This window comes from Ceratosolen solmsi, unplaced genomic scaffold, assembly GCF_000503995.2.
Source record: "Ceratosolen solmsi marchali unplaced genomic scaffold, CerSol_1.0 scaffold17, whole genome shotgun sequence".
In the NCBI taxonomy this organism is placed as follows: domain Eukaryota; kingdom Metazoa; phylum Arthropoda; class Insecta; order Hymenoptera; family Agaonidae; genus Ceratosolen; species Ceratosolen solmsi.
Window position 1 is genome coordinate 739,782 of NW_011948445.1, and position 19,396 is coordinate 759,177.

Consider the following 19,396-nt stretch of genomic DNA (forward strand, 5'->3'; position numbering starts at 1 on the left):
GATTATTTTATTTATCTAATTCATACGTGATTCACAGCTGATTTAATGGTGTATTTCCAAAAGGTACTTTTATTATAATTAATCAAATTAATTTCAGTTTCTGGGCATTATATTAATTATAAATTGATAAATTGATAAATAAATTGATTCTTTGATTTTAGTCCAAATTTTAACATATATATATATGAAACCTGTTGTACATTTGGTGAATTATTTAGAATTTTTACAAACATTTATAAATATAATAAACGTGCAATGCTTGAAAAATGCATAATACCACAATACCTACTTAATTGATAAGAAAAAAATGTTTTTTTAATTATTTTAATCAATACAAATATAAAGATGTAATCATAATATCTCATCCCTTTTAAAAAGTATGTTTCTAATATTATTTTCTGAACAATTACAGTACACAATAGATAGTCAAAAATATTTCTCCATTCATCATAAATTATTATAAACAAAAAAATAATTAAAATTTATGCTGACTCCAATATATCCGTTCTGATTACTGATAAGTAGATAAATGTGTAATATAAAATTGTTAAAAAGACTTCTATAGTATTTAATAACTTTATAAATTGTTTACAATATTTAATTTTTTTAATTATTACTAAATATGGACTTTTGTTTAATTCTTAAAATATAAGAATATTAGTTGATATATTATATTAAAATTTCAATTAAACACGATTTATTAATCATATTAATAAATATTTAAATGGAAATGGAAGTGATTAAATATGTGTCAAATAAAAGAACTAAATACTAAAATACAGACCAATATATAAAACAGTACCATTTATCCTTTCGACCCTTTATACTTTGCAAAATCCATATATTTTATTGTCTATATAAATAAAAAGGTAGTAATTTCATTCACATGGATACATTAAATATTTGTTTATATATAAAATTAAACAAATAAATCATAGAAAACTAAAATTATAAATTTAAATAACTATAAATCTATATAAACTTTTCTTTTATTTTAAGGTAAATTATTTCACATTGATTTTGGTTATATTCTTGGAAGAGATCCTAAACCATTACCACCACCAATGAAGCTCAGTAAAGAAATGGTTGAAGCAATGGGTGGAGTTGGATCCGAACATTATCATGAATTCAGAAAACAATGTTATACAGCATTTCTTCATTTACGCCGACATGCAAATTTACTATTGAATTTGTTTTCATTAATGGTGGATGCAAGTGTACCTGATATTGCATTGGAACCTGATAAAGCTGTTAAAAAAGTACAAGATAAATTACGTCTAGATTTAAGTGATGAAGAAGCTGTTCATTATGTACAAAATCTTCTAGATTTATCAGTAACTGCTGTTATGGCAGCATTGGTAGAACAGTTTCATAAATTTGCACAATATTGGCGAAAATAAAGTATTTTAAACTGCATTGTTATATTTAAAAAAATTCGATTCTTTAAATATTTGTACGTTTAAAACTCAAATTTATTAGTCTTATTTAATAATAATGTTAACAAAGTAAATTGATTAATCATTTGTATATTATATATATTTTAAATTATAACATATTGTTTGTGATATATTTTTATAATTTTAGATAACAAGACTATAAGTAGTTTTAAAAAATGTTTCTTATATCATGCTTACCAATCTTTTTTTATATATAACGACAATAAGAATTTAAAAATATTTACTTTAAAAAATTGTTCATACCATAAACTTGTTATTTCAGAATACGTACAAACATATGTACATTATCAGTAAAATGAAATATTTAATGATTAGAAAGTATGAATAAATTTTTTTTTTATTTATCTAATCTGTTAAGTTTTGCATGTTTAAAAGTATTATGTTGAAGTTATCAACAATCAATATTTTATATAGATAATCTCAATTGAAAGTTTACCTTTATGTTTTGTCTGAAACGATAATATTAAATTTTGTCATGAATTTTAGTATTTCTCCCTCTACACATGGAAACATACCTATTATACCCATCATACGCATACATACAGATTATGATTATAGATTATACAACGTTATTAATGAAATAATTTTTTTTATTTGCATAGATAACTATAAGCTATTCCTACACAATAAAATCTAATATAGTAAGAGCAACCTTTGATTCGCTCAAAATGTACATACTTATAATTATGTGCTAACTCTAATACAATATATATTAAAAATTATCTTAATTTAAGCTTATGTATTTGAATGGAATAAAAAAAGTTCTTTATTATTCGCAAACAATAAGGACTGCTATTTATAACTTAGAATGTTTTCTATATACTCTAAGTTTAATTGGTAGAATACATAAAATTCTAGTTACATTAAAAATTAACATTATTGTGCTTAATTTCGACACCTTTTTACTCTGGGAACTTAAATGAATGTGCACATCCTAGAATATTTAAGAGTAACAATAAAATCCAATACAATATATAACTTTCATTAACTCACAGATGAATACTAGAAATTAGTGTAAAAATATTTGTACACTTATTTAAGAGATTATTTGATCATTATCATAAAGCATATTTTATGTTTACAATGAAAAAAATTTTATTACAAACAAAACTGATAGAATTTTCCAAAAAATTTGACATTTCTTAACTTTTATTCAGATAAAATATGAAATTTACATTCTGTCACATTTTGTAGAGAAAAGAAAAAATAAACAATTACTTCACACCTAAATAATATATGAAAAAGTTCGAAGTAAGATAGGAGTGCACCCAGTCTTAAACCTCAACATATAATTATTGATTATGGATGCTCAATTATTGATTTAAAAAAAATAGAATTAATGAAATAAAAACAATATTGATACTACAATAAATTCAAGTTATTCCATAATCTACAATGTTTATAGATAGCATTTCACAAACAGATTATATCCAATGAAGATAGATATTTATATATAAACATAATTATAAATTATAAGAATCTAAACTTAGTTTAAATTAATTATTTAAAGAGCTTAACAATAATATATGTACAGTTATAAAATAATGTTACCGATAAAAATCCGGTTAAACTTTTGCTCTTTTCATAATTTATTTCTTTATATCACTCTTAATTTCTTAAACCTCAATTAAAAACGAAATTGTTTTCAAATCAATATATTACCTATCCATAGATTTTGCTGTTATAGAACTATCTACCAAGTCATGCCTATCAAGTGCTGTATTTATTGGAACATAGTCAAGAGAATATCTGTCAGTATAAGTTGGGGTAGCCTCTTCTTGTTCATGGAATTGTCCATCCCTATTCTCCTGATAAAAATTTTGTGTTGTTTCAACATTCTGAAGTGTAGATTCGGCCGATGTATCAAGTTCATGTGTAGAATAAAAGCTTGCACTTGCTTCGTTCTCAATTTGTGAATCATAATAATTTGACGAAATATCATGATTATCATAACTGTGAGTCACTTCATCCTGATTGAAATAACTCTGTGAAGTTTCTGATGTAACATCTACAGAATTGCTCTCATAATAACTAGGCGCCGCTTCTTCCTCCGAATTCGATTCTAATTGCGTACTCGATCGTTTACACATACTTTCATAGTAACTTTCTGTCACTTCCTCATGAGGATAATAGTTTGATGATTCATTTCTGTGTTCTGAACCATCAGTTACATAATTTCGTAAGCCTGTTTTTTCCAAACTACCAATTGAAATTGGTACTTCATATGATGTTGAAACATTTTGTTCAATAATTATTTCATCTTCATAATTTGATGTTGGTACTGCAATTATGTGAGTTGAACTTGAATCTGGATTCAAATTATAAGAAGAAGTTGGGATTTCTGGTACACCATTATTATGAATACTTGAATGTTCTGACTGTATAGACGTATCTGGTATTATATTTGAAGAAGAAATATTTAATTCTTCACATGTTGGTATTTCATAGGATGATGTACTAATTGCACTTTCTTGATCTTGATCTCTTTCTTGATTTTCAGGAGTTTCTGGTACATAAGATGAGCTAGCAGTTTCATCTTCATTAAGAACTAAATTATTTATAGATGTTGAAGATGTACCAATTCCATCAACACAAATATCATTGGATTGTGAAGGACTAATACATTCTTGACCAATGTTAGTCTCAGTTTTCATATTTCCTACATAATTCTCAATTTTTTCAATATTAAAATTTTGATTAGAGAAATTTGAATCATCTATACACTTATTTATTGATGTTTTATCGTTCAGTGTCATAATTTCCTTAAACGACTGAGTAGGAGAATTTGTATTTATACCACTTAAATTTTTGTGAGACTGGAAAGATTCTTTCTGTTTTGAATCTTTATAAATTTGAGTCGAAACTTCTTCAATTAAAGTATTTTGATCTGTCTTGAGAGATTCATAAGAAAAAGACTTTGTAGTTTTTTGTAAATTCTCAAATTTTGCAGATTGACTAGGATCATTGATAATATTACTTGATGCAGATATAAATTGCTTATAAGACTGAGTTGGTATTTGTTTATTTGTTTTACTTTTTTCATCTAAAAATGTTATTTTATATTCTTCTAACATTACTTGATTTAATTCATCTTTTACTGATAGATTAGCAGTATGGCAAACATTCCCTTTTTTATTTAATTCGATAGTTTCTTCTTTATCAACAATTACTTTCATGAGTTTTGTTTCTTTGTATTGTTTCTTAAAAGGCAACTCTTCATTCAATATTAAACTCTCTTGTGATATTGTTGATTGTCCAATAATTACTGTGGCTTCAGATGCTTCATTTGTAATAATGCGTGATTGTATTTTATTAGACGATTCAGATGAAGCAGCATATACATCTGTATTATCTTCAGCAGTATTCAATTTTTCTTTAATTTTATTTAATTTATTTGTGTGTTCTAATTTAACTTTTTTTTGAGATTGTTTGATAAGATTCGTATTTTCTTGAGATGAAACAGAATCATCCTGAATATGATTAATAATAATTTGCGGTGTTTCTGATATTATTTCTTGAGTTAAACATATTTTATCACTTGAATTTTTCAAATTGTCGTTACTTTCCTGTAAATAGTTAAAATAGTTATATGTTTTAATAAAAAAAACTTTTTAATAAAAGTATTAATAAAATATTACTATACTGATTTTTTAAACTAATTCTCTATTAAATTATATATTGTATTATATATTATTATTGTATCAATATTAAAAAAAAATTGGTTTAAATTGTAAATTATTTTTACCTGTAATGAATCATTTCCTGTGAGATCCTGGATTAGTTCTTCAGACGTTTTGGTTACATAATTTTTTAACTTATCTTCAATAACAGAAGTATTTGTTGAATCAAATCCATTATTTGCATTAAATGTATCTTCTATTATTGGCATAGAAGGTATTGTTTGAATTTGTTTATCATCTTGAACTACTGAAAAAGAATATAAAAGATCTGGAACTATGTTGGATTTGGTTTTAGAATTTTTATCAGTGATATTATTGAGTAAATCAGTTTTAATTTTACATTGTGCATTTGGAGATCTTTTTATATCAACTCTTTCATTTAATAACTTAGTTTCCTTAGGCTTTTCTGAAATTTGTAATAATGGCTGTTCAGCAATAATATAAGATATATTTTGGTTATTTTCAGTGACTGGTAATGCCAAAGAAGTTGGTACAGTTGTTATAGAAGTAACAGGTGTCAACTCTGACTGAATAGATAAAGTACTTGGAATTTCTAATGGTGTCATTATAGGTTGATTCAAAGTTAATGAGGTCTCAAGTACTAAAGGGGAAGATATTGGTTCTGTAGGTGGTATTATAGTTGACTGTAATATTGTTTGATTAATCAAACTAGTTTGAGTAAGATTTGTTATTGTAGTGGATGGTGAACAATCAAGTACACCAATTTCCTGTTGAAAATCTGTATTGGCTAATGCAGCTGCTAAAATGTCTTGATTAGTAGTCTGTGTACTTTGTATAGATGGTAATGCTTCTATTACTGTTGATGGAACTGGTTCTGGTACATTTGTAGTTTGGATATTTGAAAGGGAACCATTATCAATTTGTAAAATAATATTATCTATATTTCCAGATTCAGTCAATGAACTTGAGTCTATATACAATGTCCTATTTTCATCTAAATTTGATGTTCCTTCTAATGACATTAACGCATTGTTATCTAATGGAACAATATGACCTTGCTCATCAACTGTTACTAAGACATAAGTTTGTGTACCATCACTATTTTCTGTTGGTAATGCCATAATTTGAGATTGCACACTAATTGTTGACTCTATTGCTCCATCCATCTGTAAACGGCTTGTAGCAACTGTTTCTTTTTTTGAAGAAATTTGTTCCAAGATGTCTTCTTTCTTTGGTACTTTTTCATGATTAATTGGTTCTAAAAATGGTATAGTCATGGAAAGGTTAGCATTTGCATTTGAAGATAATGTTACAGAATTGGCTAGATTCGAAATTTTTTTATGAAACACTTTATTTGTACCTTTATTAGATTTTGAAATTAGTGTAGATGCTACTTGCTTCTTTTGCTCAAAAATTGTTTTAAGTGCTAATGCTTCATTATTAACTACTGAATTTAACTTTGTATCTTGATCTTTTTCAGCAATTATTTTTTGTTGTAGATTTATTGAATGATTTATATTTTTTGAGCTAATAATCTTTTGTTCAAGATCTGTAGATCCTTTGCTTTTTTGTTGTATACTCATAATAGTAGGCGGTGTTAAAACTGTTGTTTCAGATATTTGTTTTTGAACAGTTTGTTTAATGTGTTTTTTATTTGATGTGATAGTTTTTAAGTCTGCTTTTTGCAATACCATAACACTGCTTGATGTTTTAAAATTTGTACTACGAACAAGAGATGAGGAAATAGGAACATTTGAATGTTTTTGAATTCCACCTAATTGTACTTTATGTTGATCTATTTGATATTGTAATTTATTTCCTTTTATATTTTTTGCAGCAAGTGCCTTTACTTGTGATCCAGTTATAGGAGTTAAAATAGTTCCTTTCGAAACAATTCCTTGTGAATTTATAATTGCTTTATTAGAGAGTGATTGAGTTAAAGAATTTTTTTGTGTATTAATACTTTGATGAGGAAAGCCTTTTGTGACCAGAGTTTTGGAACTAATGATAGTTTTTCCTCCTAAAGTTGAAGTATTTATTGGTGTAAAAATACCTTCTTTTGTAAGAATACCTTGAGGTAATGTTCCGAGAATAGTTGATTTTGTAATCGCTCCAGGCAGTTGAGTTAAAATAGTCTTTGATGATACTATTTGTTGTTGACCCAATATTTTCTGACCTGCCAGTTTTGATGACATTGAAGAATTTAAATCACTACTTGATGCTGAAATATTTTTACAACTTATAAAATTCTTTGAACTAATTGAATTATACATCTCTGGACCTTGTTTTGAGGTTATAATTCGCTGTACATTTCCAGTGTTTAATGCCTTTGAAATAGAATTTAAGGGAAGCACTTTTTGTCCTGATTGACCAGATTGTGAAGATGTTAAAATTACTACTTTACTACCCTGTTGAACTATTTGAGCATTTCCTGAGCCTTTGCTAGTAGGTATTGATACTTTTGGATGTGTACTATAAGCTTGTTGATGACCTGAGGTCTGAACAATAACGTATTTTCCAGGAATTTTGTTATTATCTAATGAAGTTAAAGCTTGTGTATTCAATTTGAAATTCCCTTTATACGTTGTATTAGATAAAGGTGGTACAATAGTTTTAATACTTGTAATAGTTGGTTTTACTTTATTTTTATTTTTCAAAATTGTTGGCATGCCAGTTTTTTTTTTTGAACATATTTCACTTCTATCCTTTACTGAATCAAATGATTGATTTGCACTATAAGTTTCTTTTGATGTAATTAAAGTTGTTGATAAAGTAGTGATTGGAACTTTAGCAGGCAAAACAGAAGATATTAATACAGGCATTTGTTCAATACTCTCTGGAGTTAATACATCTTCACTTAAAACAAAAGGCATGGAGTTAATATCCAAATCCATATCAACGAGACTTTGAGAACTTTGTTGAATATACTTTTCAGTATATGGTATACGTGATACCGTTTGTGGTAATGCAGCAATTATTTGTTGATTTCTAATATTTGTTATTGGTGTTACTGGTGAAATATCTTCTGATTTGAATGACTTTATTATTTTCTTTGTCAAAAGATTTGAATTACTTATAGTATGAAATTTACTTTTACTATTAGATATCACAGTTTCCATTTTCATAAGTTTTGCTTTAGAAATCTTTTTTAATTCATCTATTATAATGTTTTCACTTTCTAATTTATGTTTTCCAATTTTTCCAATGTGCTTATCCATTAATTTTGTCTTCAAAATCATCGGTTCTTTCAATGCGACATTTTCAATAATTCTGGGTTTTTCCCTTTTCTTCACTGGAACAGTATTTTTCATATCTAGTGTTGATGACAATGTCGTTAATATTGAATTAATTGGAACATCAATTTTTTTATTATCTTCATTGACTGCTAAATTTGCTGTTGTCATTATTAAGTTATTATTCTTATTATTTAAGGATTTATTGTTTAATGGTATAATAATATTTTTATCATTTATAAATGGATCTTTTTCTTTAGATTTCTCTTCTATTTTACTACTATCTGTTACTGCAACTTCCACATTATTAAAATTATCTGTAATTGAAAAATTTGTAATTATGGAATTTTCAATCAAATTTGGAACCGGGATGGTTTCCTTTACTAATGCTTTTTTAGTATCCTTTAGTTCAATTTTCTTTTTTATTAATTTTTGTATTTCACTAACATTTTCTTGTTTTATTGAATTATCAATCTGTAATGTTTTAATAAATGCATCTTGAAAAGAATCAAATTGATTATCGTCAAATTTTCCTTTTTTAAATTTTAAAGTTGTGTCAGATATATGTTTTTCTGTATCAATTTTTACTTTCATATAATGAATTGAATTGCTTGATTCTTCAGGGACTGATTTTGTTAGTACTAATTTATTTTTCACATTTGTAGATATTTCTTTACATTTTACTAAGACTTCCTTATTAATTTCTTTATTTAAACCAGTATTAACTTCATTATTTTGGCAAGTTTTAACAAGTTTTAATGAACTTTCATTTTGTGTTTTATTACTCTCTATACTAATATCATTTTTAATATTTTTTTTGTCATCAGAAGCTTTATGGAAATGATCGTTTAAATCTGTAATTAAACATTTAACAGAATTACTACTAATGACATTAATTTTGGAAGGTTCAAATTTTTTAATTTGATTTTTTTTTATATACATCTTTTCATTAATTTGTTGAATCTGTATAACATTATTATCAATATTTTCTTCATTTTTTAAATTATAATTACCTGTAAAATCATTATTTTTATTATGTGCATTATCACTTTTATTATTTTCTGCTACATCATCTTTACTTTGTTGTAATATATCTATTAACACTGAAATATCACTTTGGATTTTCGGTTCCTTTGCAACAGTATTTTCCATAATATCGCATTCTATAGAATTTATATTATTTACCTTATCGAAGGTCAAATTCAAATGTTGATATTCATGAATTAATTTAGTATTTGTTTCTTTGCTTTCTAATTTTGTATCTGCTTTCATTTTCTTTTCTATTTCTTTAACTTTATCGTAATTTTCCGATAAACTTTCATTATTTTTAGATAGTCTATAATCAGATTTTGGTAAATATAAAGATTCGTTTTTTTGGTTGGATTTTTGTTTTCTGATATCATAAGAACAATCTGAATCTGTATTTGATATTTTTTTAATTGGACTTTTTTTTTTTAAATTATCTGATTTTAAATACTCATCATCGCTCACATCTTCAATAATTGCCTTTTTTTTTTTAGGTCGTCCACGCCGCTTTTTAATAGCAAAGTTTATATTATCTTTAATTATAGTATTTTTATTATCAACTTTTAATATATCATGCAAAGTAGATTCAGTAGGTAAAATTTCCATTTGAGGATTATTTTGATTTTCAAATTTATAATTAACTGGTAAATCAGTCATGTATTTTGTTTCTGAAATAAATTTCTCAGAAATAATGCATTGATTTTCCAGTGCATTAAAATTATGTTTAGTTTCTAATATTGAAATTTGATTGGAAATATTATTTTTTAAAAATTGCGAATGTAAATTATTTACTTCTTTTTCAACTAATGTCACATCTTTACATTCATTTTCTTTAATTTCTTTAATTTTATTTTTATTCAAGTGATTAAATTCAATTTTATCTTTTGATAAGATTTCTGGAACTTCATTCTCTAATTCACTTTCTACTTTGATATCAAAAGTTTCTTCATTTGTAATCTTCAATTCTATATCTTCTTGAAGATTAGGTTTCGAAATGTTTTTTATTTCCATTGCCTCTTTGTCAGTTTCGTTTTTTTCATCTTTTTTTAATTTTATTTCTAGATTTTCTTTTTCAATTTCAAATATTTCTACTATTTCAAGATGTGTTTCACATATATTTTCAGACTTTTGAAATTTATTTTCAATATTTTTATTACTATTTTGACATATATTTTCTTCTTTTTCTAGAACTTCATTTTTAACATCGTCAGAAATTTTTATTTTTTCATCAAATATTGTAAATTTATTAATTTTTTTATTTACTTCATTAATTTCATTATTTTTAAAAAGAATTTCTTCATCAGTTAATAAAGCTTGACTCATTTGAAATTCTTTAATAATCTCTTTTTTTATTGACATATTTTTACTTCCTAAACTTCGAGGAATTTTTCTTACAGATGAAATACTTGGTTCAGGTACATCATCTTCATCAAAATCGAAACAAGATAATCTTGATTTCTTATCATCTTTTAAAAAAGATTTTTCAATGATAATATTATTAATATGAATATCTTCTTTAGTTTTTTCCATGTCAGTTTGTTCTATATTAATTTTGTCAAGGTTCCGCTTATCTTCTTCCAGCATAGAAAGATTGGTAAGGTTATCTGTTTCATGAAGTATTTTATTAGATGCTTGTAAAAGTATTATACTGTCAGAATTATATTTAAGAGACTTCATCTTTAGAATATGAGCTTCATCGGTACTTTCTAAATAAGATAATTTATTATTGGATAAATCTACAGAACTATCATTCGTTGATTTATCAAAATATGAAGATTCATCTTCATCAGTATCTACATTCCAATCAGCAAGCAATTTTTCGCGTAGCTCTGGATCAGATTTCTTTTTCTTAATTGGTTTTTCAATTTGTTTACAATACTTTCGCTTACCCAATTTCAAAACATTATCATTTTTAATTTTACAACTTACTAATTTTCGTATATATTTCCTTTTTGGTAAATTTAAATTTGTGTGTTTTTGTTTTAAATGCATACCACTTTTTAACTTTGACTTTGATATTCCTTCTGTTTCCTTATTAAGTCTATGATTTTTTAGATGACAAATTATTACATTAACACGAGTTGCAGTAAATCCACATACATGACAAGGATAAATTCGTGCTGAGGAATAAGTGCTAGAAGATAATGGCAGAGTTTTAGGTTGTTGTCTAATACGAACTTCATGATCATTTTCTTGTAAAAATCGAGGATGAGTAACACGTGGTGGTATATCGTTATTTATTTTTTTTATAAGATCTTCACGATTACGTTTCTTCTTAACAATTTTCTTTTCTCCGAATAATCCTGATATATCAGGTTTTTCTTCAGGATTGAATTTTTTATTTAATAAAATATATGGATCCCCATTTGTCAATATTTCAGCAGTCTTGACATCTTCAGGAAATTTATCCATATAATTAAAACCATCTTTACTTTTTACTCTATATTTATCTATAAAAGTATAATGGTATTAAATCAGAAAACAAATGTTAACGATATTGATCATAAATCATAAATACTATTAATTGCATTTTATAAAAAAAAATGATATTGCAAATATTAAAAGAAATTAAAAATGTTTTTTAAACATTCTAGTAAAGATATTATTAACAATGTAATATTTTATAACTATTATATAAATATACTTACTTAAATAATCCTAATATTTATTACTTTATAAATTAGTTTTATATGACATAAATAAATAATAAACATTTTGAAATTATAAAGAAATTTCTAATAATAATCATTAATAATTGTAGTAAATAAAAATTTTTTACTGCATGTCATGTCATTATTATTTAACTTTGTTTTATTTGTATTTTATATAATCAAATTATAATTTAACGAAATTCATAACAATACATACCTAGACCTTTTCTAATAAATTCTTCTTTTTGTCTACAATTATATTTATAAATTTGCTGATAATTTTTCACAAATTCACTAGAAATTTGAATAATATTATTATAAAGTAATAAGTTTTATAAAATGTTTTTAGATATATTAAAATCAAACTTACAATGAATCTTCTTGAAAAAATTTTACAGCAGCAATTATTGGTTTCTTCTTAAATTCTATTTGAATGTCTTCAGGTAATTTTTCTATACCAATAACTTGCCCTGGCCACCAATATGATCCTAATTTTACCCAAACGACATCCCCATCTAAATAATTTATTTCTGTTTGTTCACACATATCTATTATGTTTTTGTTGATATTTAGGTACACGATCCAGTTTGCAATTCAATTATCCTAAATAAAAAGAAAGAAGTATTACTCTACTTTCAAATAATTCTTATAAATCAAAGTATGTATTTATTATAATAAATAATCTAATTTCTGATATATATTTATTTTAAATAATTTATAAATTAAACTAATATATATATATATATATATATACAGTTCAACAATATAAACAAACATTGAAATAAAAAAAAGTATATAAAAAGAATACAAGTTTTTTATAAATGCTCATATTCCAATACTAACCAATTAATAAATTCCAATTAATAAAAAAATATAAATACATTAATAAGCAAGTTGTATAAATATGTAGAAAATTATATAAATTGGAATAAACATATATACTTTAAAATAATAACACTAAGAGGATAGTCATATGTCTGTATTCTTTATGCATATAGTTTCTTTATATAAATTTACTTCAATATAATTGTATGAAAAATAAAATTGATAAAATATATTTTTAACCCGCATCAATAAATAGGGAAGCTAGTGGAATATCTAAAGATTCCTAGACTTTACAGTTTCTCAATCACCCTTATTTTGTTTGTGTCTGCCTGTTTTTGCATTTCTTTCTATATCTTTCTTCCAGTTTTTTGCAGAGCTTGACTCCATTAACAATTAATAACGTATGTAATAAAGTATGAGACAAGTTTAAAAAAAAAAAAAAAATTGGCTAAATATGATTCCCCTGGTTTATTCTTTTATTCGTTTGACTTCTTTATGTCGATTTGGCGGCTTACCCTGTAGAGCACGAAATAGATGTGTACCATGCTGTTTGCTTAAAAGATTCTAAAATCTCTCTTACTGTTTTGTGATAAAAACGGTGTGAAAATACATAAAGTAGTTACAAAAAAAAAAAATATTCTGTTGTCTTGCCTCAAAATCTGTGAAGAGTCTTCGTCGTTTCGCTTCTCGCGATTTAAATTCTTCCAGTCACTCATTAAACACTTCGCACTATTTACTCCAATTATCTAAAGATTTATTAAAAGGCTCTATAATTTTAAACTATTATAATATAACACTCATAACGCAATAATACACGCTACCGACGTCGTTTTTTGTCAAGCTGGTGTTAAATGATAGTGCCTTTTGCCCTCGCACATACGTTTCAACAACTCGACATAACGTAAGCTCGTATGAACATACATTACTTGCATACCATACATCCACGTACGTATATAAATACACGCTAATAAGTTTCTATGCATGTGTCGTTGTATCTATTCATAAAAAAACTGCTATATGTGCAATGAGTGGTGACACAGTTTGTTAAATAGGAAAAAAACATACAAATATGGACAAAGGACGCATGCAAAGAAAATGAGAGAAAATAAGTGATATATAAGCAATACGTAGAAAATGTAGGCATGGCTCCTTTGTAAAAATTATTCATCTATATACATATTCAAATTTTCTACCTTTTCCACTTCCTTTTTTACAATCTCTTAAATACTGTATTTCTATATATTTCATTATTTCGTAGTTTGTGACTATATAAACATTTTTTCCTTCTATTTACAAAATAGACGGTATAAGTAATAACTGGAATTATTAACGGTTCTTACATTAAAACCGTATTCCAATATTCTTGCTTTAATCTTTACTTGTCGATTAATTCATTTCATATTTCACTTCTAATATCAACCATTATTTATTTAAAGAGAAAAATAACCTTTACCAGTTTTTAATATAATTTCTCCATTTACATTTTCAAAATAAACTAAAATATATAAATATAAAATCCTTTAATTATAAAATTTTTAATGTTGATGTTTCATAAAAAATCTTTAAATTTATTTCAATAAAAGCTATGAGGAATTGCTTATGAGTTAACATAATTTGCTCCATTAAAAATATTACAATATAAACACTAAACAAACAATACTCTCCTCAGTGAGTATTTTGCACGTGTATTTATATAAATTCTATAAATCATTCATATATATATCATTTATATTAATTACCAAATAATCACTAATAAAACAATATAATTTATTTGGCTACAAAGTTTTAGAATCTATATGGTTTTTATATAATTATGATGGCATACATTCTTACTAAAAATCAATAATATTTCCAAAGAATCCGCTCATACAATTTTAAATTATATATAATATATACATAAAAACATAAACTTATCAAAAATAAGCACGTTCTATTACATAAAATGAATACATTTATTTAAATAATATATCAATGATATACATAAAAGTATTTTATATTAATTTATGTTCTAATGTAAAATATTAAATTAATACAGTATATGATAGTATATTTATCTGGCAAGTAACTAATACGTTTAAATTTTATGAAAATATTCGTAAGTACGTGTTTAATTGAAAACGGTACCAAGTAAATAAGAATTTTAATTTTTATAATACGTTTTATGTAGTTATTTGAATTAATTTATACAAATGATTACATATGCTAGTTATACTCATTACATGAAAATTACAAATGATTTAGCAATACTGAAATGATTAATATTTTTATTTTATATATTGATACTTTTATTTTAAAATAAACTATATACATATAATTTTTTAAAATTAAATTAATGATTTTTTAAAATATTTTTAATTTAATCAATAAAAATATATTAAATATTATTCATAATGTATTAATTGCATATGGTACTATTAAAAATATTTAGCTAGAGCAATTTTGTTCCGGCAACACTGATGTGCCAACCTAAGCGTTCATATATTGGTTTGTTGTTTCCATATATATGTAATATATATATTTTATTTTCTATATAAATTCCTTGTTTTTTTTTTCATGTTTTATAATTATAAGAAAAATACATTCGTACACTTTACGAATCATTAATAATGTTCGACGAAACCCCAAAGCTTTTAAAACTGATTTCATAATCGCAGGTATTGTAAATTTTCGATCTATTGCTTTGAAGCATATTTTTTTTACGTTTCTTTACAATATACGTTTTAGTGTATTTGTTTTTTTTTACATTGTTATTTTCACATTGTATTTTACGGTTGCATTTACATTATATTCTGAAAGTTATTTGAACTATTTTAATTATAGAATAATAAATTATTATGGAACTATCAAGGTTCCGAAAAATAATTATATTGTTAAATTTTTAACTAATGCCTTAGTTTCACAATTTTATAAATATTTCTCATGATTTTTTAAATTTGATCGCCAACCTTTTGTATTATAAGTATTTTTGCATACATAGAAAATGTATTAATGAAACTGAACCGACATTTTATGTTATCTATATTTTTTTATAAATTAAATTACTTTTAATAGAGTAATATTGAATTATTATGGATTTTATTATTTCATAACATTCAAGCATATATATATAGTATTTGATTCAAATTGTTTTTAATATTTTCTTAAATACTTACTGTTATTTGTTTATTTTTGCCCTTTCCATTATTTGTATTTAAATAGATAATATAATACACATTATATTTGAAGATAAAAATGTATGTACATTTCATTACTTGTTATGTTATTTTCATTACATTTAAAATTACTTACATTTAAAAATTGTTTACGATTCTAGCTTATTTTATACCTAAAATATTAATATCAATTATTACTTTTACGTTTACTATTATAAATCTTACTGCATATACGTTCATGTTTTCATCATTTTTAATTTATATATTTAAAGCATTATGAATATAATCGATTTTCCTGCGCTCTGTATTATTGTTGGTTGCATGCTTGTGCTACAATTGCCATTATTTATATATTTATTACTTTCCTTGTTTACTTATCTTTATATATTCTTAGGTCCAGTATTCATTATAGTTTGTAATATTTCAATATTAATAACCATTGACATTAAGAGTATCATCACATGCTCCGTTCATATATGAGTCTCAATGGTTTTGATATGATAGTATGGCTACCTATGTATTTAGTGTTATTTGATAATTGTGATTTGTATAATGAAATTCCAATCTACAAAATCATATTTATTCGACATTAGTTTATTTGATTTTGGTACTTTAATTTCCAGCATTTAAAATATGTTATACTAGTATAGAGTTCAACTTTTATTCACCGTTTTCGCGTTGTACTTAAAATCGCAACTTATTGAAACTTCGAAAAAATTATAATCTATTCTACGGTTTTATGTATTATATAGTTATTTATGTATTATATTATTGTTATTAAGGTATCATAAATTAAATATACCTTGTAATTTGGTTGATTTTGTTCTTTATTTAAATTTTCACAATGATCCATCAGTCTTTTATTCTGTGATTAAGTAGTTAAATTGTGTTTATATTTATATAAATTACATCTGTAAGATCCTATCTATGAATCATTTAATAAGAATTTTTTTTTCATTTACTATTTCCATTTAACTCTGTTCACAAAAAAACTAATGACTTCTAAAGAAAGTATGAAAGATTTGTAATCTTATACTTTAAAACCTCCTCATAATTTAAATTACTTTGATAGCAACTAAATATTTATTAATTAACTAAATACAATACAATGAATCAGCTTTCACTACGTATATTGGGCTTTGACATAATTTGATTTTCGATAGTGACTAAGTTCTAATTCTATGCCTTTTGAGTTTCTTAATTGTATCACCGTTGTTTCATTTTTTTTTTGTTCCGAATGATTTGTTTCTCTTAATGCAAAATACTAGCTATTCTTTTTCTTTTATCGAAAAGATTCGATGTGTTATCAATATCACTTATGAAAATGAAAAGCATTAGTGTTATTTGTAAATTACTCATCAATAAATTGAAAATACTACTAAAATATAAATAAGAGTCGGTAATATTTTATGTTATTTATTTGTATTGTTTTAATTCCATAAGAATTCTGTTAATACAAATCTATTCTATTTCTATTTTCTATATTGTAGATATTCCATAGTTTTTATATCAGTATATATGTAATGTTGCAATTAAACATTATTTGTTTTAGATATTCGAGATAACCATAATTTTTATAATTTGATTACTTAATATCTGTTTTGTTTTATTGTTACTGAAGTTTTATGAAAAAACATATATAGAAAATTCAAAGCAATTGATATAATAATGAAGTTGAGTATTGCAGTTTAATTCTTACAATTAGGATCAAGCATTAAAATTTTATATGTATATTAAACACTGTACTAATTATTTTAAATAAATGTAATTAATTTAAAAAATAACTTGTTATATTTGGTTTTAAATATTGAGAAATGTATATTAAAATATATGGAGAATATTACATTATTCTTTTTTCACAAAAGTATTAATTATTAAATTTTAAGCACTATTTTTTAATAAGAGTTTTATTAGATCATTTCAGTTGAAGAGTCATCAATGTAATTTATAATGTAAATAGTTTAATCATTAAATATAATGAAAATATATTTTAGTCTTCACTTCTTTTAAAAGAAATGGAATTTTAATACATACAACTTTATGATTAATTTATTTATAGATAGTTTATAGCTTAAAACTGTAGATGTAATTTTAATGTATCATATAATTATCGTGACGGCCTCTAGATGAATATCGTTACAGGTTGCAATATAATACATAAAAGTCAATACTCACAACATAGAGAAAAAAGAAGGTTCGAAGAATATCCAAGGCTTACGAACGAAGGACTCTGATCAATTCTTACAGCTTGGAAGAAAGAGAGAAAAGTATGACTCAATTCATACTTGCATCATAAATGAGCGAATCAATTTAGATGAACAAAAAACTCTTATCACGTCTGTTCGTAATGTTTTAAGGGTTCTAAAAGCTTAAAATAAACTTTGTACAATGAGCTAACATTTATGAACACGTTAAGAATTAAATTGATATTTTAATCTAACATTTTAAAGAATGAGAAAGAATGCATATTAAGCTATTGTTACAAATGAAAATATTGTTTAACATTGTTTGTAGAGTGAGAGAGAGAGAGAGAGATGCATGATCTTTAAGATTAAAGAAATTGTTAAACGTGATTGATACGTCGAAAATGGATTGTCTATGTACAAATCACGGTCGAATAAGAAAACCAGTGCATAATCATTTTTAAGTCTTTTTATCTGCATCCTTGAAGGATAATAATTTGTTTAATACTGCATACATCATTATTAAAAACTTTTACTTTCAAAGCTTTGATACTTATATCTGTTCTTTTATTATTAAAAATTTTTTTTTTAAATATATAAATGCCTTATATGACTATATAATACTATAGATTTTAAAGACATATAAATTGGTATATTATTATATAAAAACATTATATAACAACAAATGAAAGTATATTTAAATGTCAGTTAATTTAGTTGATAGTTTTCAGTAAATCCTACTCAATGCATATGAGAGTAGTAATGTTTTGATAGCTGATCAAGTTATAACTACTACTTGAGCTATCGCAATATACTTATATGTTTGGATATTAATAAACCTGCAGTTTCAATTTGCTAAAGCTATTTCGAATTGGGAATTGTTAATCGTTTAGGATCAGATGAAAAATTGATCAACCGCTTAACATCGATATTCTTATGCTTATTCATTATCTTTTTGAATACTTAAAGATTTCGAGCAAGTATCAATTGATGCCTTTTTATTGTTCCATTCATAATAAGGATGATTATGCTCATTATTTATATCAAATTTAATTGAATAGATAATAGCTTGTGTTTTTTAGAAGAGATAAGTATTAGTACCATTTGTTCAAGAATATGTAGGTTCACATTTTTACTATTTCTATAGTGCAAACGTACTGCCGAAAACTCCTGACCGCATTTATGACATTATCGATATTAAAGATTATTAAACTAGTTTATGAACAAT

The 19,396-nt window shown here is 24.4% G+C and overlaps 1 protein-coding gene across 1 annotated transcript; it reads right to left on the reverse strand.

The window, feature by feature from the left end:
* Positions 1 to 1,107: 1,107 nt before the first annotated feature.
* On the reverse strand, positions 1,108 to 13,983 carry LOC105366148 (uncharacterized). The gene is made up of 12 exons (XM_011504477.1): positions 13,485 to 13,983; positions 12,379 to 12,611; positions 12,226 to 12,302; positions 10,597 to 11,807; positions 10,278 to 10,371; positions 9,648 to 10,025; positions 8,920 to 9,185; positions 8,167 to 8,664; positions 5,478 to 8,097; positions 5,203 to 5,384; positions 3,120 to 5,029; positions 1,108 to 1,248 (listed from the first exon to the last, which is right to left on the reverse strand). The coding sequence occupies exons 2-12, from the start codon at positions 12,552 to 12,554 to the stop codon at positions 1,200 to 1,202; spliced, it is 7,461 nt and encodes a 2,486-aa protein (XP_011502779.1). The 5' UTR covers positions 12,555 to 12,611; positions 13,485 to 13,983; the 3' UTR covers positions 1,108 to 1,199.
* Between the last annotated feature and the right edge of the window lie 5,413 nt (positions 13,984 to 19,396).

Bases quoted from the DNA above. Each gene is read 5' to 3' on its own strand.
- LOC105366148 (XM_011504477.1), bottom strand. From the start codon at position 12,554: ATGTGTGAACAAACAGAAATAAATTATTTAGATGGGGATGTCGTTTGG. The intron at 5,030-5,202 runs GTAAAAATAATT...TATTTTAACTAT, and splicing joins CAGGAAATGATTCATTACAG to TTACAGGAAAGTAACGACAA. The intron at 1,249-3,119 runs GTAATATATTGA...CTTTTTTAACAG, and splicing joins ACAGCAAAATCTATGGATAG to CTTTATCAGGTTCCAATGCA.